Source organism: Podarcis vaucheri (assembly GCF_965113315.1).
Source record: "Podarcis vaucheri genome assembly, chromosome: 3".
NCBI classification, from domain to species: domain Eukaryota; kingdom Metazoa; phylum Chordata; class Lepidosauria; order Squamata; family Lacertidae; genus Podarcis; species Podarcis vaucheri.
In genome coordinates, this window is record NC_138761.1 from 82,857,851 (window position 1) to 82,879,513 (window position 21,663).

The following is a 21,663-nucleotide window of genomic DNA, read 5'->3' on the forward strand; positions in this document are numbered from 1 at the left end:
CACAACGCTGGCTGGGTAACCATGAACTTTATTCCAAAATGCTAATACGCTGCAAAACTGGGAAATTCTAGGTTCCAATGAGAAGGGCAGGAAGAAGACACTGATTCATTGTTTTGTCAATGTAATTATTATGCTATTTTTATGTCATTTGTAAAATTTATTTTCTAAAGGTACTATATTTCTGTATTACATTGCTTTAATTTGCTCTATCTTTAAGTTGCTCTAATTTCAAAATATCATTATCTTCTACATGAAGATAATAACATGCATTAAATAAAACACTGTAGTACTGATAAATCAATTGATTTGGTTCAATTATAATATTGAGTCTGTGATCTTTGGCACTGGCTTATGCTTTATTCCCTGCCATACTGGGTTGCTAATGAGCAAATCTGAACCCTGATCCATAACACTGGTGAGTTAGATCCCCAAATTAACACATCAGAAAAATAAATACAGAACTGATCCATACAATGGTATTTTTATTCAATTATTTTATTAAGTAAATAAATATTTATATCCCACACTGAAGAATATAGTCTTGGAAGGGTGGATTACAAAATAAACACTAAAAGCAAAACATTGTAAAACCTATAAAACTCATGTAATCATATATAGCAAGGTTAGGCAAGTTATAGCCCATACTGTTGGGCTGCAATTCACATCATCCCCGAGTCCATTGGCTATGCTGTCCAGGGCTGATGGGAGCTGGAGCCCCTCAGCCTCTGGAGAGTCACAGGTTCCCCACCCAATATATCACATATTTCTGTAAAATTTGCTGTCTGCATTATACATCAGTAAATATTCACAGAAAGGCCCCAGTGCAACAGATTGGATAATGCGATGACAGCAGAACAGTTGTACCTGAAGCAATAGTCTAGCTTGCACTTTTTCAATTCGTTGTTGTACTTCTGCTTCTCTTCTATCTGCCTCTGCTTGCTTAATGTCAGCTCCCAAATCTACGTATGCCAAAAAAAACCACACAATTGGGGAACATAACACTACAGGTTATACATAAACTACGCATGCCATCTGTTCCTTTGCTTGAACATTTAAGATAGACGCTTTAAGATTTAAGGTATTTTTATTTAATATTATTCAACCATGTATAATTTCCTGAAGGCTGGCGCACCCCCATCATTTTTAATGACTTGGGTTGATTTCAGTATATAAAAAATGATTACCCAGATCAACTTGCTAGCAGATTTGACTGCTCAGAATTATAGAATTGTAGAGCTGGAAGGGACCACTAGGGTCATCCAGTCCAACTCCTGCAATGCAAGCATCTTTTCCCCCAATGTGGGGCTTGAACCAACGACCCTGAGATTAAGAGTCCCATGCTCTACCGAGTGAGCTACATCAGAACACAAGCAAGCACTAACATCAGGCTTACACCTAGAAGTGATGGCATGCATTGGCCCCATTCAGGAGAGCCTTTGGAGGATTCACACGTAGTAGGCATGCGGGATTCAGCTGCTCTCTGGGCCTGCGCATTAAAAAAGCTAGCCACAATCTGCACCATGTAGCGCAACCCAAGGAATTCCACAGGGCACACAACTGCCCCACACAGGCACAAACAAATTCTGTGTCGGTAACTGGTGGGCCCAGCTGTGCTCATCTTTGTAGCTGACTGGTAGTGCATCTCCTCTGCATGCAGAAGGCCCCATGTTCAATCTCCGACAGCTCCAGATAGGGCTGGAAGAGACTCGTTTAATATACTGGAGGGCTGCAATAGACAGCGCTAAGCTAGGACAGACCAATGGTCTGACTCAGTATAAGGCAGCTTCCTACGTTCTGTGCTAATGCAGCAGCAGCAGCACTCCCTCACCAGCAAGGCGATTTCCCAGTTGAAGCAGGCACTCTGCATTCCCACCCCACAGCGCAGATGCCCATTCTTCCTTTTCAAAAAGCAGAGAGGAAGACCATACCAACCAGGCACCTACATGAGCAGCTGCAACACGGAGCACAGTGGTAAGGGTGCAGTTCCAGCAGTTGGCACTATAGGGCGATGAATGAACATTGCATCAAGTGGTACTGGGCTTTTGTCAGAGACTGGGTTTTGGCCACTGGGAAGCAAGATCCAGGAACCAGTAATCTGTGGTCACAAATCGAGGAACAGCCTCGGCTGTTAGCTGGGGAAAGCAGTGGCTAATGGGCAGGAGAGTTCGGGAATCTAGGAATGCTACAAACCCGGTAGCCCTGGTGATTCGCCACACAGGGCAGCGGGTCCTGGCTCTTGCTAACATGCCCACGGAACTTAAGACAAGCTAATCAAATGACTGGTCAAACTTTCATCCATTAACATATTTATCAAGAAAAAATGCATTCACAACAAATAATTTTTGAAGGTTAGTTCTAGAGGCCATCAGAGTCTCTCTGTCCTACAGCAGTAAATCCCATAGGTACATTAGACGTTGTATAAAGCACTGCTTTTGGTCTGTCCCAAACCAGTGTCATGCGACTACATTGATTGTGTTGACAGGGAGGAAATTATTATACTCTTCCTAAACTTTCATAAACTCTCCATCATGTCTCTCACACTTACATCCTTTTGTAAGCTAAAAGCCCTTCCCCTGACGGAAGTATTTTTACCTAACTAAGGTCTCTACCCTCTTGTGTTTGTGGCCTTCTTTCTGCATTTTCTCCAGATTTTACTCTTATCCTGTTTAACATGGGGATTACTGCAACTGTAAATTACTGTAATATGTGTGGATACACCTTAAGTGTATCTGAGTGATCAATGTCTGCATGAAAACAACAGAGCACCAGATATATTGACTTTTTGGTGCACAGGCATGAGTATCTAAAATTAAATAAAGTAACTATCTACTCACCCAATATATCTCTGTGTGTATAATACCGAGTTTTGTAAGGCTTGTATTCTCGAATCCGCTCAAAAGTCTCTGGTCTAGGAGGTGGTGGAATTAGTTTTGAACAAACAGCACAACAAACAAATGTGTCAAAATCTGGATTCCTAATCATGATTGCAGTCAAGATTTTTCCTCCTCCAATGACAAGTGAGGACTAGATGAGGAAGCAAAATCTTAGTTCTCATAGCCTAAACTGAATTGTCTTCTTAGAATCTGTGCATGCTAGGGGGAGAGAGAGAAAGGTTTCACCATTGTTTGGTGAGATTATTTGATGGCAAGATGATACCTGCTTCAGCTGCAGCCCTGGTGTTAAGGAGCTCTGCCTATCATGTGGCTGTGAGAGGTCTCATAATATAGGCTAACTTCTCACCCAGTAACTGTTGCTAGGCTGGGTAAGCTTTGCTCACAAAAGCATTTTAGATCCTTTAAACAAATAACTTTAAAAAGTTTTGTGTGCTCTCCCAAGTAGTTTACACAGGATAGTCAAGCATTTAATAAAAGCTTAGGTTATTTTCCAGATAATAAGACAGATTATTATGCTTTTGCTGCTGTTTAATTGGCTATATTCTATAGGTTATTTGTTGTATGGCTTTTATTATCATGTATTGTTCTTTTTCTGATTTTCTGTTATCCTTTCTGCTCTAAAATTTTGTAAGTCGGTGTAACATTCTATACACAAACACAGAACAGGCATGTGTGTGTGTGTGTGAGAGAGAGAGAGAGAGAGAGAGAGAGAGAGAGAAAGGTGATTATTCTTAGAATATCTGCAACAGTTGTTACAAATATTACATTTCTTAATAATGCTGGCTTTTTATTCAGTACAGGCAATATCATTTTTCCTAGTTATTAAAGGCCATTATATTTCAAAAGAAACATCCATTATTGCCAAGAAAAATGCTGGCTTTCCACACAAAATCCTGAAAAGTCACAAATCAGAAAACTAAATATACCACTTTTTTGTGTCGCCTTACATGCAGATCATGTGCAAGTCATGCGTTTCTTTAGTCCCATTTAGAAGTCTTCCGCTTCATATGTCGCTTTCCTTCACTGTCAATAGCTTCATAAAGATCTTTTTTATTCTCTTGTTGTGCATGCAAGTATCCAATATAGGCTACACAAAGAGTAATCGTTACAAGCCCAAAAGCCATAACTGGTTTGTTCTGTGAAGATAAGAAAAAATATATACTAGTATTTAAATCCAAAATATTGTACTTAATCCAATTCATATACAATCATCTGTGTGTGCACAGGTGGGTGGGGGCTATCAACTTTTCAGTTACTTCCTTCATTTTTGTTCAGCTTTTAGTATGGGGAATGGAAACGTACAGAATCAAACTGTTTAACCACTGTTACAATTCAACATATATAAAAAGTAAAAATATTGACTGATTTGACTTCTTTTATCCCTCAAACATTTTAATTACAGTGGTACCTCTGGTTACGTACTTAATTCGTTCTGGAGGTCTGTTCTTAACCTGAAACTGTTCTTAACCTGAAGCACCACTTTAGCTAATGGGGCCTCCCGCTGCTGCCGCACTGCTGGAGCACAATTTCTGTTCTCATCCTGAAGCAAAGTTCTTAACCCGAGGTACTATTTCTGGGTTAGCAGAAGCATATGTAACCTGAAGCGTATGTAACCTGAAGCATATGTAACCTGAAGCGTCTGTAACCCGAGGTACCACTGTACTTTGATTGCATGACACTTGGGGATGAAGTTTTTGTATTTGGAAAAACTGCTATAGTCAGCTCTGAACCCATGAAATAGTGGGATATAAATCTAATAAATAAACTGTCACAGGAGACCATTTGCCTGATAGTCATTGCTCTTTTTAAGTATATCTACATAACCTTTGCAACCAAAATCTTGGTGCACTTAGCTCCACTTTACTTCATAGATTTAATGAAGTTTACCCAACTCGATAGTAAAAACATGTACCAGTATTTATAAAATGCTTAAATGTAGACAGTAGCTAGTTATTAGATCATGAATGTACATACACCATAATAATTTGCCCATTCTGTGAACATTAAAAAACACACTGGAGATAGTCTGGCTTCCCCCCACCTCCAAATATGCCACACACTTCTGATTAGCTAGTTAACAACTTCATTTTTTCCATCAAAGCAAGTGCTGCTTGTGAATAAAAAAAAACACCCCAATCTATAATTAGATGTAATATGTAATATAATGAATGAATGCACACACACACACACACACACACACACACACACACGTATCATGGCTATTTCTTAACAAGTTTCTTACAGGTTTAATAAAAAGTTCTGGGTTCACAGCACGGAACAAGGTGGTAGTTCGGACACTTCGGAATCCGGGAGTTCGATAGTCTTTCTCTTTGGGTGCTTCATGTTGTAAATCTGGAGGCTGAGGTGCTGAAGACATCTTACTACTGCATAAAACAGTTTGGTTTAGGTAAGTGCTCGCTTAGGGGTTCTGTTCTAAAAACATGTATAAAGGTAACATGTACAATATATAGCTCTGTGCTTGATTTGTGCTGTAACCCAAGGCTGTGACTGAGGGAGAAGCAAGATCTGTTAGGGTGTTATGCTGTGAACCCTTTCCTCTTAGGCTCAGGTAGTATATGTGTAAATAAACCATAGCAGCAGCACATGCATTTCAACTCCTACAAACCCTGCCATAACTACAGCCAGAGTGTTTAGCCCAGGCACCCCCAAACTCGGCCCTCCAGATGTTTTGGGACTACAACTCCCATCATCCCTAGCTAACAGGACCAGTGATTGGGGGTGATGGGAATTGTAGTCCCAAAACATCTGGAGGGCCAAGTTTGGGGGTGCCTGGTTTAGCCAGTTAATGAGTTTCCCCCACCACTTTGAAAGTATATTACTTATATGTATTTCAAGCCCATCAGCTCCAGCCTGCAGGAAGGAACATGTTGCATAGTCTGTTCATATCCATACTTTAAAGTAAAGGGACCCCTGACCATTAGGTCCAGTCGTGGCCGACTCTGGGGTTGTGGCGCTCATCTCGCTTTATTGGCCGAGGAAGCCAGCATACAGCTTCTGGGTCATGTGGCCAGCATGACTAAGCCACTTCTGGCAAACCAGAGCAGCGCACAGAAACGCTGTTTACCTTCCCGCTGGAGTGGTACCTGTTTATCTACTTTGACGTGCTTTCGAGCTGCTAGTTGGCAGGAGCAGGGACCAAGCAACGGGAGCTCACCCCGTCGCGGAAATTCGAACCGCCAACCTTCTGATCAGCAAGTCCTAGGCTCTGTGGTATAACTTATATATAACTCAACTCAAGTTTTCTAGTTACAGATAGGTAGCCGTGTTGGTCTGCCATAGTCAAAACAAAAAAATTTCCTTCCAGTAGCACCTTAAAGACCAACTAAGTTAGTTCTTGGTATGAGCTTTCGTGTGCATGCACACTTCTTCAGATATCTAGGCACTGAAAACAAGTGGCTCGCTACACACTTTGCAGAACAGGCATAACAAAAGAGGGGGAAACCAGCTGTAGGTCATCAAGTTGCACAAATATTTGTTCAGCTAATCCCACCCTTCTCACCCACCCCAACTACGCCTCCTGGCTGGCAACCTTGAGACCATGAGTGCGCGCGACCCTCTTGATACTCCAGACCCACAAGCTCAAAGCCAGCTAACTAGAGCACAAGCCCCACACCTCCCTCAGCCTGGCACCGCATTCAATACTGCAGCCGCGACCTGAGGGAAAGAAGGGAGGGGGGCACCTTCGGGATCTGCTCCTCACACTGGGCGGCCTAGGAGAAAGATATCTCCTGCTCGCTCTCTCGCTCGCCTCCGAAACCTAAGCCAGCGCTCTCCTCTAAACAGCGTCCTTCCAACGTCTTTGACTACAACTCCCATCAGCCCCCGTCAGGCCGGCCATTTTGGACCGCGACTGAGGCTGATGGGAGTTGAAGTCCAAACGTCTGGAAGGCACCAGGCCGCTTTAGAGGAAGGGTTAACATCCCCCCACCACCACCACCATTACCGCCCCGCTTTGTTTCCGCATTAGGGGAATGGAGGAGGGTGGAGAGAAACTGCAGGAGTTGTGAAAGCCTCGGTCTTCACCGCAGTTGGGACCCTAGACAATAATCTAGCAGTTTATCATGCGGCCAACCATGCAAAAGGCGGGAGGAAATTAAGGAGGCGACCCGTTGAAAGCAGCAGGACTTACTTCTGAGTAAAGGTGCTGAAGATTGCTCTGTAAAGCGGGCTCCAAAAATGTCTTTGGCTTCAAACGCCAGAGCGGGCCTCCTGCGCCTTTAACCGGTGTAAGAAGAAGCGACACCTGCTGGGGTTTTTTTTTCTTCTTCCCCTTTTTCTTCCTCTTTTACACAACTGCTGGATTAAAAGAAATAGAACTTTAAAGGAAGAGAATTCGCCAGCCACTATGAATGCAATTCACGTGCATCACTAGTTTGCAAATATTAGAAAGTAGGAAATGCGGAGAATCTACTTTGGTACTAGAGAACTGAATGGGCCATCTGTGTTTTCTGTCAATATTTAACTCGCACTTCAACTGCTGTACTGGTAGCTATTGTGGCAACAGCTTTTATGATGAATCTGCAGAGAAGTAAACAAAGAAATAATATTAGCTGGATTCCATTATTTTCCATATAACTAGGAAAGCTCCTGTTAAAAATGTTGCCTACTAATGCAGCAGGGGGACTATATCCCCATAGAGATGAAACTGGGAAGAGAAGCTTTTTATGTGGGGCCCAGTGTGCATATGCAGAGATGCTGAAGACCTCCTATAGCAGCCATAGAGCAGTGTTTCCCAACCTTTTTTGGGCAAAGGCACACTTGTTTCATGAAAAAAATCTCGAGGCACACCACCATGCCAGATGGGGAAAGGTCACTTTTTACTTATGTAAAAAAAAATAAAAAAATAGTAACAGCATAGAAGGTAATGGTTAGGCTAGCATCCCTCTTCCAAATATGCTAGGTTTTTATTTGCAGGGACTGTTCTACATGGGAAAGCATTCAGCACTGTCATTCTCCCATCTGCCATCTGAATTGGTACTATTCTGGGTCAACTTACTCTGCTGCATGTGTAGATGAAAATGGCACCAAGTGTGGGGGAGGGGGCAGAACAGGTTTCAGATACAGGATATTAAGCATACACGTACTTCAGATTGAACTGGTTGCTTGCTTTGCAAGTTTTCATTTCCCAAATGACTGCCTTGGCAAGCGCAATACCTACCAGGCTCAACGCCGGTCTCGCGCTGCCGCTTCCCGCGCTCTCAAGGACCCGGGAGGAGGAAGGCGTGAAGGCAATCCCGAAGGAGCGAAAACCTCGCGCATGCGCAGGCCTTCCGCCTGCGACAGCCCAGTAGGCCAGCCGAAGCGAGCGGCGATAGGATGTGGGAGGGAGCTCGCTCGCCGCCCCACGTGTGCCTATGTGGGGCACGTTACAGCCCCGTGACGTCAGCGCCACGCAGGCAGCCAGGCAGGCAGACGGCGAGAGCCCCGCGCTGGGCGGCCTCTCCTCGCCGCCCCGCCTCTCGCCGCCCGACTCGCCCGCCTCCCTCCCACGGCACACCAGGCAACATCTCGCGGCACACTAGTGTGCCGCGGAACACCGGTTGGGAAACACTGCCATAGAGAACTTGTGTGTCCCCCATGGACTACAACCATGGCCAGTGGTCAAGGATTAGGAAATTTGTACTCCAGCAATATCAGGAGTATACAGGTTGTCCCTCTCTTATTCACAATGATGAGCACAGATATTGAGCTAATGGTAGTTGAGCTGAAAAGTCAACAGACAAGATCGTATTCGGCTGTGTTGCATCATATAGTGTGCAATTGAGATTAGAAGCTTGCTTTCACAAGACCCTTGTGTGTGTTGCCGTTGTGATTATCTGGAGTAAAATCAAAACATGGTTCAAAACTTTCCTCACTCCAATTACAGACAATAAAAATTAAGGACATTTGCGGCTGATGGATTTAAATGAAAGAGCTAGGCATTTGATTTTCTCTTTTATGTTGAAATCAGCGGGGCTTAGAAATGTTCAGCTTTAAACTGGGGCATACCCAATTTTATTAAAAAGATCACTTTGCATTATAATTTGAGGTTTATATTCATATTCACAGTGTTATAAAACAGGCATATTTAACATCTGCTTCCCCTCCCACTCTTTCTGTTATTGTAGATACTTTTTATTTAAAACAAAGGAATGTAGGAAGCTGCCTTATTTCAGGGCAGACCAGTGATCTATCTAGCTCAGTATTGTCTATCTCTGGTGTGGCTAACTGGATCCATCCGAGAGACATGATCCTTAATCCCTTTCCCTTCCCATAGGTGAACTTTTAAAGGTGGGCAGGGGCTCACAGTAACAGTCAATCAGCTGATTGGCAGACCCCTTTGAAGTCCATTTGCAGATGTGGCTTGGATTCAAACCACACCAGCAAATGAACATTTTCCCTCTTAACTTAAAAATAAGTATAAATGTAAAAAACAACCAAGAGCCTTTTGCTAGATGCAAATATGCCTTCACTCATTCAAAGCACATTGCTTACCCCAAAGAATCCTGAGAACTGTAGTTTATTCCTAACAGAGCTAGCACAATTAAAAAACCATTGTATCTCGTCTTTATCCAAAGACTGGCTACAGTGGCGTAGCGTGGGGGGTGCAGGGGGCCGGCTGCACTGGACGCAACATCTGGGGGGCGCTCGCACTCGCAGCTCTCTGCCCCTACCTGGCTCACTCACTCTCTCTCACTGCAGTGCTGCCTGTGCGAATCCGATCCGAGCCGCTGGGTCGCCGCTCACTGTGGAGGGGGTGGGTGCCAGGCGTGCGGTGCGGAGAGAGAGCAAGGGACTATCTGGGGGAGGGACAGTGCAGCGGCCACCCAGCGCAGCGCTGAGCGCGGGAGAGAACCACACCAGACCAGACCAGGCAGCAGCAAGAAGAAGCTGGCAGCGGCGGCAGGTTAGGGGTTAGGGGGCACAAATTACTTGCCTTGCCCCAGATTAGGGGGTGCAAATTATTTGCCTTGCTCCGGGTTAGGGGGCGCAAATTACTTGCCTTGCCCCTGGTGCTGACAACCCACGCTACGCCGCTGACTGGCTACTATCCTATTGTATCTTTCCATTAACAAGAATTTTGATATATAAAAGAACTAAGCTTTGCATATGTGTGAGGGTTCAAAGAGGTAATGTTAAAAAGCAATTGTAGTGAATACTTACATTTTTAAAATGAAAGATCATATCAGAAGTAAAGCCCTGCTGTTTCCATCTTATCATCTGTTGTAAGAAGCAGGTGGATTAGATTGCTTGACCTTGCCCTTTGTCAGCAAAGATTAAAGCAATTGTTCACCTTAAAATACAGAATGAATCATCTCAGAGGAAGAGAACACGGTAGGCAAATAGTGTTTTGTTCCCTTCATTGTAATATGGTCTAGTCATACTCAACAATGCTGCAAAGTAATGGCTGCATCCCACAGCCAAAAACCTTCCCTAGAGCAGAGTCTGATTTCTACCAAACATAGGAAATTAAATTAGAGAGGTTTTTAAAATTGCAGCAAGAATCCAGGCAGCCACTCCTACATATCAGGATTTGTCCCTTGGGAGATGATGCGCTTGTGATGCTTTGAGACATCAGAAACTGCATTGGGCTGTATACACATTCTTGCTTATTCTGCACCCAGTGCACTTCCACTGCTGGTTTGGAATGACATTAGCCACAATCAGCATCCTGTATCTATCTGGCCGTTTCTGATGAAATACTGCTTTTTGGTGCAATTTCCCCAAAACCAGTTTTGATCTGATTTGTGAAAATAAACCTCCTAACTGTGCTGTAAGTAGTAATGTGTAGACAGAATCAGATCTCGCTGAGTGCAGAGAAACTGGATAGAGCTCATTATATTAGAACTTGGGAACATCCAGTTAAACCAGATATTGGAAGATTCAGGGCTGACAGATAAAACACTTCTTCATACAGCCAGAGCCGTAGCTAGGTGATCTTGCCCCCTAGCTACAGACAAATCAACTCTTCTTTCCACCTCTCCTCCAGCACCACCCCCATTCAATTCAATTCAATTCACCCTCTATTTAAAACCTTTTCTTATGATGCAATAATTAATATTTTTATTTATAGACGTATTTATGGACATATTTTTAGCCAATTTTGCGCGTTCCCTTTCCTGTGCCCCTGGCAGGGGCTCACCTCACCACCCTCTAGCTACGGTCCTGCATACAGCACATAATCTATGGGATTCCCTCCCACAAGCAAGGTCCACCAATTTTGAAAGGTATTGTATTAGAACTAGAGGGTGTCTGCGTTGGAATCGTTGGAAGCACATGTCAAATTCAGAAGAAAACAAGTTCCCATTAAAAGAATGCTTCAGTTGAAGCCAGCTGTGTTGTTGCCATTTATAAATCGCTTTCCATAGATGCAAATTTCAGGAAACAAAATTGAAGCAAGGTGATTATTGTAGTTTTAGGGTAGTGAATCACAATCACCTGATAGCTTTGGGTTTAGAAAGAGAGGGGGATTAAGCAAACTTTCCAAACATTTATTTTCAAATAGAATGATGGATGGGTGGGGTGGGAAGCCCACAGTGATCGGCATGACAATAACTTAAGCATAGAGAAGAAAAACTCAGAACCCAAACCTCTGCTGCCTTGTGGGGAATATTCAGGAGAAGATAAAGCTAAGGAGTAAAACCTACACAGAACCAGAGTGCAGTCCCTAAGACAATTGGATGGCGCCCTGTGTGCCTCCTTCTGGCGACTTCTGCAGCCAAGCTGCTGCCAAACATTTGCTCTGCTTCCCTTTGGACCACATTGTTGTCTGGCATCCCAGGACCTCCACACACACTGCCCAGGCTTGCGCCCCAGACAGGTCACTTTGGTGTTGCTAACGGCTTGACTTTGGAGGCACACTCCATTCTATCTCTCAAGACACATGAATGGCAGCAGCAACAGAGGTTGGGGTATATCTTAGTAGTATTGGGATCCCACCATTCCTCCAATGGACTCAGAGCAGTTTTCTCCTGTGTCACAGTGTCTTAATGGCTAGGAATGTGTGCCTAGCCCAAAGTCACCAAGTGAGCTTCGTTGCTGACACAAGGACGTTGGAGACTGCCCTTCCACCAAGTCAGGCCACTAGCTCAGAACTGGCCATGCTGACTCGCCATGGTTCTCCGGGATTTCAGGCAGCATACATTCCAGGTCCTACCTAAAGATGCCAGGGTTGAACCTTGTACCTTGTGCATGCAAAGAGATGCTCTACCCCTGAGCTATTGCCCTGCCCCAGGTCTAATACACAATCCACTATACCATGCTGTCTGATGAGAATTTTCAAATTATACATCAGTCTTGGGAATCTGAATGTACTGTGTATATATGTGTGTGTGTACGTACATACATACAGCACAGCAGCAATATATGGCTTAAAGCATTTGTTCTTAGTTTCTATTTACCCTGATACTCCTCTAGACACCCTCATTTGAATAGTATGCCTGAACAAATGATCAGGTTACACCTGTTTAGGTTACACTGCCTAGGAAACCATCATACTCCATTTTCAACGCTTGACGCTGTAAAACTCCGTTTCTGGGAAAGCAAATGATTAATTTTTAATGGTACCAGAAACCTGCTGCGTGCTTTTTTTTGACAGCCATCTGCTGCTCTACAAGGTAAGTCTGTTTTCCACTTATGATAAAGTGTGCGTATATGTGTGTTCTTTTTAAATAGGATGGAAGTATAGCAGCTTTTTAAAATCTTAAGTGCAGCATCAGCAGCAACAGAATACAGCCAAGCAAAAGTGTTTTGCTCAGAAATGTACAAATGCTCATGGAATACGAGTCGGGGGGGGGAGCTGTTGTGGAAGTGGGTGGGTGGATGTTTTGCTATCATAAGTAGCAAGAAGACCTGTCGTTCTGTAATGGTCAGTTGCGAGGGACTTAAAGCTTGGATCCCGGTCCTTCTCCATTTTTTACTGTGCTGGTTGTTAAAAAGTGTTAACGTTTGTAAACACGACCACTTGCTTATTGATTACTCTGGGGACTCTCTTTACACTCTATTAACTCTCACCAAAAGAAAAAAAATATTTCCAATTCAACTAACCAGAAAATATGATGAGAATTAGTAGTTGTAGCCAAGAATGTGCAGGAAATCTACTTGCAGCATTGCTATATGTACCTTTGTCATCCATGAAAATATTTCAATAAAAACTTTTTTTTTAAGCATAAAGAGACAAAGTGAGAATTAAAAAGGCTAATCCTGTATTGTAGGAGCAAATTTAATAGGGGCCATGTCACTTAGAATTACAAGTGCATCACCACCAACCTTACCTAGGGTGGGTCACACCCTGCCTTAGGTCACCGTGTCAGCTTTTTTTAACAAGGAGAATGAGAAGGAAGCGAAAGAGAAATAAGGCAAACGTAAAACTAAGGCAATAGGAGGGCAGATCTAAGAAGGAATAGGTGAGAATTAGCCTTCACCAATCTGGTGTCTGACCAGCACTGGAAGTTGTGGCACCAAATCCTCTGGTTGGCAAAGGATGTCTAAGATGAAGAGTCTGATGTGAATCCCCTGTTGAAGGCTGGTGTGAAATGCCCCTCTCCCAAGGCATGGGCCCTTGCAATGTGGGGTAGAGCTTTTGTGCCTTTGGAAATGATTTAGGAGGGAAGATGGTAGAAAGATAAGCTGTTCCTGCACTGTGGTAGGAGAACTTGCATCTGCTGGAGTTCTCTTGATGATGAACCTACTGAACTACCCAAGGGGATAGTTTCCTTAAGTAGGGGTGCCCAAACTTTTTTCAAAGAGGGCCAGATTTGATGAAGTAAACATGCGTGAGGGCCGATTTTGTAGGTGGAAAATTTAGGATTTTACCCCAGGAGATAAACTGCCACAGGGGCCAGATTAAACCAACTGGTGGGCGGGATCAGGCCCCCAAAATTGACTTTGGACATGCCTGCCTTAAAGCAAACGGGACTTCACAATGTACATGATCATTAAAGGCCATTATAAAATATAAAGACAATTAATTCCTGACAAGACATTGCACTGAACAGCTTTTTAAGTGGAAATAAAATAAAATAAATTTTCCAGTAGCATCTTATAGACCAACTAAGTTTGTTCTGGTATAAGCTTTAGTGTGCATGCACACTTCTTTCAGAACAAACTTAGTTGGTCTATAAGGTGCTCCTCGACAATTTTTTATTTTTTTTTAAATTATTTTTTTTTACTATGTCAGACCAACACGGCTACCTAACTGAATCTAGCTTATTAAGTGGTTCTTGTAGCTTCTCCTAAGAATTAGCATTAAGTACTAGCAGGATGGAATTTCACAACTGATAATTATGAAAAGATTGAGGTTAAGGTAATAACATATATGAAAGCGTTCAATGTTTCAGTTCTCTCTCGTGTATACATTTAAAGCGCATCGCTTCCCCCCAAGGAATCCCGAGAACTGTAGTTCACCCCTCAAATAACTACAATTCCAAGCACCCTTAAACTACATTTCCCAGAATTCTTTGGGGGAAGCTATGCCCTTTCAATGTGCTTTAGGTGTGTGTATATAGCCATCACGTACAGAGGGGACACGCTGGGGGGAAAGGGCAAAGATGTGTAGGCAGAAAAGTGTTGATTTTTGCTGGATTTCTCTCCATGTTACATGGCAGTAGTTTTTAAATTTTTAGGAGAAAGGGAAGGCTAATCTGCAGAATTCTGTCACAACACCTGATCTTACAAGCTGCTTTGCTCATACAAGAACTCACAGGAATGGTCTGTTATGTCCTTAACCCTAATGAGGGTATTGTATATCCCTGTGGCACACATGCTTCACCTTTTCACCGCCAGGCTAGACAAGCACAGATGCAGCAGCCACTCCCTTGCTTGCAATGTTGCTGTGCTGAGAAAGGAAAAGACCCACTCGGTGCCCCAGTCTGAGACATGCCCCTGGAATGTGACCAGTGTTCCCTGCGTTGTGTGTTGCAACAGTACCTGTGGCAAACATGATCACCCGTAAAGAGTAAAGCAGTCTCCAGAGCCTCCATCAAATGACATGTCTACTTACATTTCTTCATATGATGGGAGCGGCAGCTGCTGTGGAATATTTCATGTTTAACTCCATGTTACCTGTCAGTGTTCTCCCATTTTGGTGGACAGTGCTGTTTTTGATTCACAGTTCCATAGGTCTAAGGAGTCAATGGCTACTAGCCAAGATGGCAATGTTCTCATGCCACTGTATGCTTCCAAAGGGGGTATGGGGTGTTAGGGGAGGGGTAGTACCTCTGATGGGGGACATGTCATGCTCCTCTTGGGGTCGTTTGCCCACCTTTGACCCCCACTTTGCACTCGGCTCTCACCTGTGGCTCCTAGAAGCTGTCAGCATGCGACAGCGGTCACACCCTGGGAATGGCTTTGACTGGCTGGCCAAACCAGGTGAGGGTAGCCAATGTGTTCTGGAGGAAGGTCATGATAATAAAAATGTAATAAATAAACCAATGATAAAGAAATGATCTTCTACAGAAATGTATGCATGGAAGTGATGCAGTCTACAGCTGTGCACACGCTAACCTGTTTGTAGCGTAGCATTTTAAAAATGTTTTTTTCCTCAATCTGCAATTGTTCACGCTCCTCCTCAACAGGCTACTAGATCCTGCTACTAGAACCACAAGTGTGGTTGTGGTTACCTAATACACATTAAAAAACCCTCCCCTTGATTAGGTTATCCATGCCTTTCCCACTCTGCACATGCCCCAGATGCATAAAGAAGGCACATGATGACTGTAATCTCAGCATACCCACCACGACATTGGACGGGTGTGGATACACATACACACCAATTGCAGGGACTGCCTGCATCCATTTTCAAATGGGCGCACTATGGGGTAATGCAGAATCAATCTGCAATGAACTTTTGGGAAAGGATAGCGCAGTTGGTAGAGCATGTAACTCTTAATCGTAGGCTTGTGGGTTCCAGCCCCACATTGGGCACAAAAGATTCCTGCATTGCAGGCAGTTGGACTTGATGACCCTCATGGTCTCTTCCAGTTCTACGATTCTATGAACCCACTTTTCAGGAGCAAAAAAACATGCAATATATCTAGATTGTGTGTGGACTGTGTAGAATAAATAACTACCCAATTGCTATTGAATCTAGAATCAAATATCACATGTACACAGCCTATATTGCCTTCCATGAACAGGCTACTTTGGATGCAAGCAGGTAGTTTATTTAAAAGGTGCAAACCTTGCAGCTGATTGAAATAATAATAATAATAATAATAATAATAATAATAATAATAATGTCCTGCATTGACCTGCTCCTCTTCTTCACTGAATTCCCCCCCACCATGAGATTTATTTAAAAAATGGGGGGGGGAGAGAGAGACCTGTATTCATGGATGTATTCCATAGGGGAGGCTAATCTTTGGCCCTCCAGATGTTGCTGAACATCCTTCATCCCTGACCTTTGCCCATGCTGACTGGGTCTGATGGGACTTGCAGGTCAACAACACCTGCAGGACCACAGGTTAGCCACTCCTACCCTATTGCTTTCCACCAGCAGCTTGCTCATTTCTCTTAGCAGAAGGCACACCTAACAATTTCACTGTGCATGTGCCCTGGGATCAGTATCTCCTCCATCCTTATCTAAAGGTTCTTCCTCAATCCTTATGAGTAGCTTTCACAACCCTGGGGAGCTAAAGTTGGCAGGAGGCAGGGTTAAAACAACGGAGTGCCTGTGATGTTCTGTGAATCATTGTTAGAATCTTGTCCAATCACTTTAATAGAACCGCCTTTTTCTTTTTCAAGTATCCACAGCCTAGAGAGTGTGTAAAATCACAGAATTGTAGAATTTGAAGGGACCCTGAGGGTCATCTAGTCCAACCCCCTGCAATGCAGGAATAGGCAGCTGTCCCACACAGGGATCAAGCCTGTAACCTTGGCATTATCAGACCACACTCTTAACCAACTGAGCTATCCAGGCAGGCATGACAACGGATAATTAAAGTTCAACTTAAGGAGTAACTAGAAGAGAAATGGTTCCTTGACTTAATTAAGTTCTTTGGATCTGCCTGGCTGGCTATATATCCAGGCTCCATCTGTGCTTTACGTTTAATTGATTATAAATAAGATTTAGAAAGTTTCCACTCCACTGATGCAAAGGGCCTCCGCGTGTGAGGGGCTTTATGCCTCCTGCCATGATGCGCTCTCTCCTTGTATCTGTTTCTCCCTTATTATTTGCAGCAATCTGTTCTAAATCAAGGCCTTGACTCCAGAGTACATGACTTGACAGGTGTTATAGTAGCATAGATGCTGCTCTGGGGCCTTTTATTGTGATACAGCAAGAGAAAGTAACACAGACTAATGATAAAGTGAGAGAACAGTGCCACCTCTCAGCAAAACTGTGGAACTGAAAGTTGGTCTACTCTGCAGACTATACAGCAAGGATGGGAGAATCATAGAATTGTAGAGTCGGAAGGGACCCAGAGGATCATTTGTTCCCTCATGCTAATGCTAGGAGCTGTAGGCTAGAACCTGTGAGCCATTTCACTTGCTCATATTTTGGGAAGTCTGATAATGGAAAGGAGTTCTTGCTATGAGAAAACATGGAAAATGACATGAAAGCAGATAGCAGGAGTAGATTAATGAATAGTAAATAATAGGTCCTCATCAAGCAATTCTGTAGACACTTAATGATGCTATCAAATTCCTATTTCATTTACTTAGTCAGATTTATATACCGTTTCATCAAAAATATCTCCAAGCGTGAACACAATAGTATAAAATACAGTGGTACCTCGGGTTAAGTACTTAATTCGTTCCGGAGGTTTGTTCTTAAACTGAAACTGTTCTTAACCTGAAGCACCACTTTAGCTAATGGGGTCTCCCGCTGCCACTGCGCCGCTGCAACCCAATTTCTGTTCTTATCCTGAAGCAAAGTTCTTAACCTGAAGCACTATTTCTGGGTTAGCGGAGTCTGTAACCTGAAGCGTATATAACCTGAAGCGCATGTAACCCGAGGTACCACTGTATTATGTAAACCGAAGTACAAGGAGGCCTACCTTAACCATCCCTATCAGTCTTTTCATAATTATCATAATTATCCCCGCAAGTACTTGTAGGGCCCCTCAGACCTGGCCCTGCCCTCTACACCCCCGAAGCCTTTGACAAGTCCAACCGTTTCACGGTGTGTTTGGCCTAAGCAAATACTTGGGGATGGGGAATTTAGTAAGACTACTGGTTTGGAAACTAGGTAACCATACTAGTCAAATCTAGAATGACCAAAGAAATCATGGACATGAGAAAATAATAAGAGGGCTTTATCCAGTGCTACAGCTCTGATGGCACCATGTGCTTTCATGCATGCCACAGAGTTTCAGATTCCTCTTCTGTCTCCTCCAGCACCTCATGCACCCTCCAAAGCCAGCTCTTGAGGGTTGGGGTACCATATGGAGCAGTTTTGGGGGTGGCACTGGGGAGGAGTGGATACTGAAGTCATTGGGACTACTAGCATTGGCTACAACTCCCAAATCTGAACTTGGTTTTATTCTTTAAAATCATGCATGACAAAAAGAACTGCCTCATACGTTACCCGAGTGTTGGTCCAGTTGTGACCGACTCTGGGGTTGCAGCGCTCATCTCGCTTTATTGGCCGAGTGAGCCAGCGTACAGCTTCCGGGTCATGTGGCCAGCATGACTAAGACGCTTCTGGCGAACCAGAGCAGTGCACGGAAACGCTGTTCACCTTCCTGCCAGAGCGCTACCTATTTATCTACTTGCACTTTGACGTGCTTTCGAACTGCTAGGTTGGCAGGAGCAGGGACTGAGCAATGGGAGGTCACCCCGTCACGGGGATTCAAACCGCCGACCTTCTGATCGGCAAGTCCTAGGCTCTGTGGTTTAACCCACAGTGCCACCCGCATCCCTGTTATATATATTACATGTATGTTTTATATATATATTCATGTATGGGGTGATAATGAACTGTTCCCAGCACCTAAGAATACCCTTGGCATCTACATTCCAATGGGAGGAGCTAATGAGAGGAGTTAAGGAAAGTTTTGTTATTTCCAGTTTACAGATGGAATTTAAACTCAAATCCAGCACTTGGTCCCCCTGAACAACCAATTATAATCGTGAGTTATTGTACAATTGGATTGAACACCACTTTTACAATCTAACGAGTAATGTAATTCAGTTTGGATGTCCTGTGTGTTGTGTAAATAAAAATAAAGTGAGGGCATTCTCATTTTGTGTATTTGTTTTGTTACAGTTCCTTTCCCCTTTCTGAAGTGGAAGCAATGAGCTGGTCATTCCTCCGTGATGTCCTAAGCGGGGTGAACAAATACTCAACTGGAATCGGCAGAATCTGGTTGGCTATTGTGTTTATCTTCCGCCTCCTTGTCTACGTTGTGGCTGCAGAACAAGTCTGGAAGGATGAACAGAAGGAGTTTGAGTGTAACATTAGGCAACCTGGCTGTGAAAATGTCTGCTTTGACTACTTTTTCCCAGTTTCCCAGGTGAGGCTTTGGGCCTTACAATTGATCATGGTCTCCACCCCATCCCTTCTTGTTGTTCTCCACGTCGCCTATCGAGAAAGCAGGGAAAAAAGACACAGAAAGAAGTTGTATAAGGACCCAGGAAGCATGGATGGAGGGTTGCTATGCACCTATCTCATCAGTCTCATTTCCAAAACAGGATTTGAACTCGGCTTCCTCTTTTTGTTTTACAAGCTGTACGGCGGATTCAACGTGCCCCGCCTTGTGAAATGTGACATGAGTCCATGTCCCAACACCGTTGATTGCTACATCTCCAAGCCCACAGAGAAAAAAGTCTTCTTGTACATTGTGGTGGTGACGTCCTCCTTGTGCATCATCTTAAATGTAATCGAACTCACCTATTTGGTTTTCAAGTACTCCATCAAATGTTGTTTCAGAGGCTACATCGAGAGAGTTCAAGAATCCAAACGTGAAGACAAAAAGTCAAGTTCTGTGAATCACAATGGAACCACCTTATTTCAGGGCAATGATGAAGTCACTATCTTCGGTATCCAAGGAGATGGAAGAATCTTGCCCACCAGCCAACAGCAAGAATAACAGGCACACAATGTTAATTAAAATGCATTTTAATGAGTTTAGGACAGCTTGGGATTTTAATCAGCAGGCTGTGTTTTCCAGACTTGGAAGTTATTTAGGTTCACCAAGTTTAAGATGCAAAACCTGACATTTCCTCAAGATGTATAAATATTGATATTTATGATAGAGAATGCTGAAAAGAACAGTAAATTCAATAGTCACTTTGAATGTTTTCGCACAACAATTCAGTTTAAAAAGACAATTTAATTGGGTGAAATCCAAGATTGTGTAAGTAGAGTAATCGGCTTTCCCCTTCTCCCCCAGGTGTCCTCTAGATCTGCTCTGGTCTCCCATCTATCTGAAATAGATTTTGGAGGGGTCATGAGATAATAACTGTTCCACTTATACATGGACATCATAAGATTCAAGCCCCAAAGACAAGACCTTACCCATTAAGGCAACCCTGCCATTGGCTGGTTATAGTAACTTACTAGCCTCAACTGTGTGAGACTCCGGTTACCATTCTCAGGTCCATCCCTGTACTGACACACTGCATTTGCAACTGAAGCTTCTTGCCTCATGTACTGCCCCATTTTACTTATGAGATAGTTTAATTCTGTTTCTACTTAGTTGCTCATATGAACGCTATTGTGTATTTTTTTTTACATGTCATTGTTATTTCTACTTATATCTCGTGTTAACCACTTCATTTTTGTAAAAATATTATTAAGCAGTACATAATAAATACTACATTAAATACCTGTCTGGAAGCACCCTAAAACTAGGTTTCTATTTTCCTACAAAAATAAATGCAAATAAATAAGATTGTCATCACGCAGCCCCCATTGGAGGATTGGTTGTGTTTCATCACAGTCTTGGATTTGCATCAAGTTGGAGTAGCGAAAGGGAGCAAAAAGGAACTGTTGCACCACAGCAGTAGCTATGGCATGGGGAGAGGAGGGAGGGACGCAAAGAGGGGGGGAAATGGTGGTTTTAAACACTAAAGGGCACAGAGTAAAATAACAGTTTTAAAGAACAGCAGAGGTTTGAATAAAGCAGGGATGGAGAGAAACTTAGTGGCGATTTTAAACGATGGCAAAGGTTTGAGTAGAGAAGGCAGGGGTTAAAGGGCAGTTTGAAACAATATTAGAGTACAGTGGTACCTCACAAGACGAATGCCTCGCAAGATGAAAAACGTGCAAGACGAAAGAGTTTTCCGTTTTGAGTCATTCCGCAAGACGAATTTCCCTATGGGCTTGCTTCGCAAGATGAAACGTCTTGCGAGTTCTTGCGAGTTTGTTTCCTTTTTCTTAAAGCCGCTAAGCCATTAATAGCCGCTAATAGCTGTGCTTCGCAAGACGAAAAAACCGCAAGACGAAGAGACTCGTGGAACGGATTAATTTCGTCTTGCGAGGCACCACTGTACAGTGAGAAGGAAGTTGGAAAACACTGTTTTGTGCTACTTTTTTGCATTAACTTTTGCGTTGTACCCATCCCTGCTCATTTCTCTATGTTAAAACTGGTTTGTTTGTTTTTTAAAAGAACACCCCTCAGTGTAACTCCACCCCTACTTTACTCAAACCTCTGCCACTGAGTACAGCAAGAAGGGAGCAACACTGTAAGGGGCGGGGTTTTTTTCTGTTTTAAACTTCTCCCTCTTCTATTCCTCATCTGCGGCAGCAGGAGGCCCCATTAGCTAAAGTGGTGCTTCAGGTTAAGAACAGTTTCAGGTTAAGAACGCACCTGCAGAACGAATCAAG

The 21,663-nt window shown here is 43.4% G+C and overlaps 2 protein-coding genes across 5 annotated transcripts in view; one reads left to right on the forward strand and one right to left on the reverse strand.

Moving 5' to 3' along the window:
* LOC309529133 (small integral membrane protein 8-like) overlaps positions 1-10,073 on the reverse strand; it is a 14,454-nt gene extending 4,381 nt beyond the window's left edge. The window contains exons 1-5 of one of the 4 annotated variants that reach the window (XM_082216917.1): positions 10,059-10,073; positions 7,045-7,208; positions 5,137-5,278; positions 3,842-4,030; positions 827-959 (exon numbers count right to left, since the gene is read on the reverse strand). In XM_082216917.1, coding sequence (XP_082073043.1) covers positions 3,872-4,030; positions 5,137-5,271 — 294 coding nt within the window. In that variant the 5' untranslated portion in view covers positions 5,272-5,278; positions 7,045-7,208; positions 10,059-10,073 and the 3' untranslated portion in view covers positions 827-959; positions 3,842-3,871. The other 3 variants (XM_082216916.1, XM_082216918.1, XM_082216915.1) reach the window with 3 other exon arrangements.
* A 2,286-nt stretch (positions 10,074-12,359) lies between these two features.
* Positions 12,360-20,741, forward strand: GJB7 (gap junction protein beta 7). Its single transcript, XM_082216924.1, has 2 exons — positions 12,360-12,511; positions 19,102-20,741. The coding sequence occupies exon 2, from the start codon at positions 19,130-19,132 to the stop codon at positions 19,922-19,924; it is 795 nt and encodes a 264-aa protein (XP_082073050.1). The 5' UTR covers positions 12,360-12,511; positions 19,102-19,129; the 3' UTR covers positions 19,925-20,741.
* Positions 20,742-21,663: the final 922 nt, after the last annotated feature.

Excerpts from the sequence above, each read along its gene's own strand:
- GJB7 (XM_082216924.1), top strand. The coding sequence starts at position 19,130 with ATGAGCTGGTCATTCCTCCGTGATGTCCTAAGCGGGGTGAACAAATAC.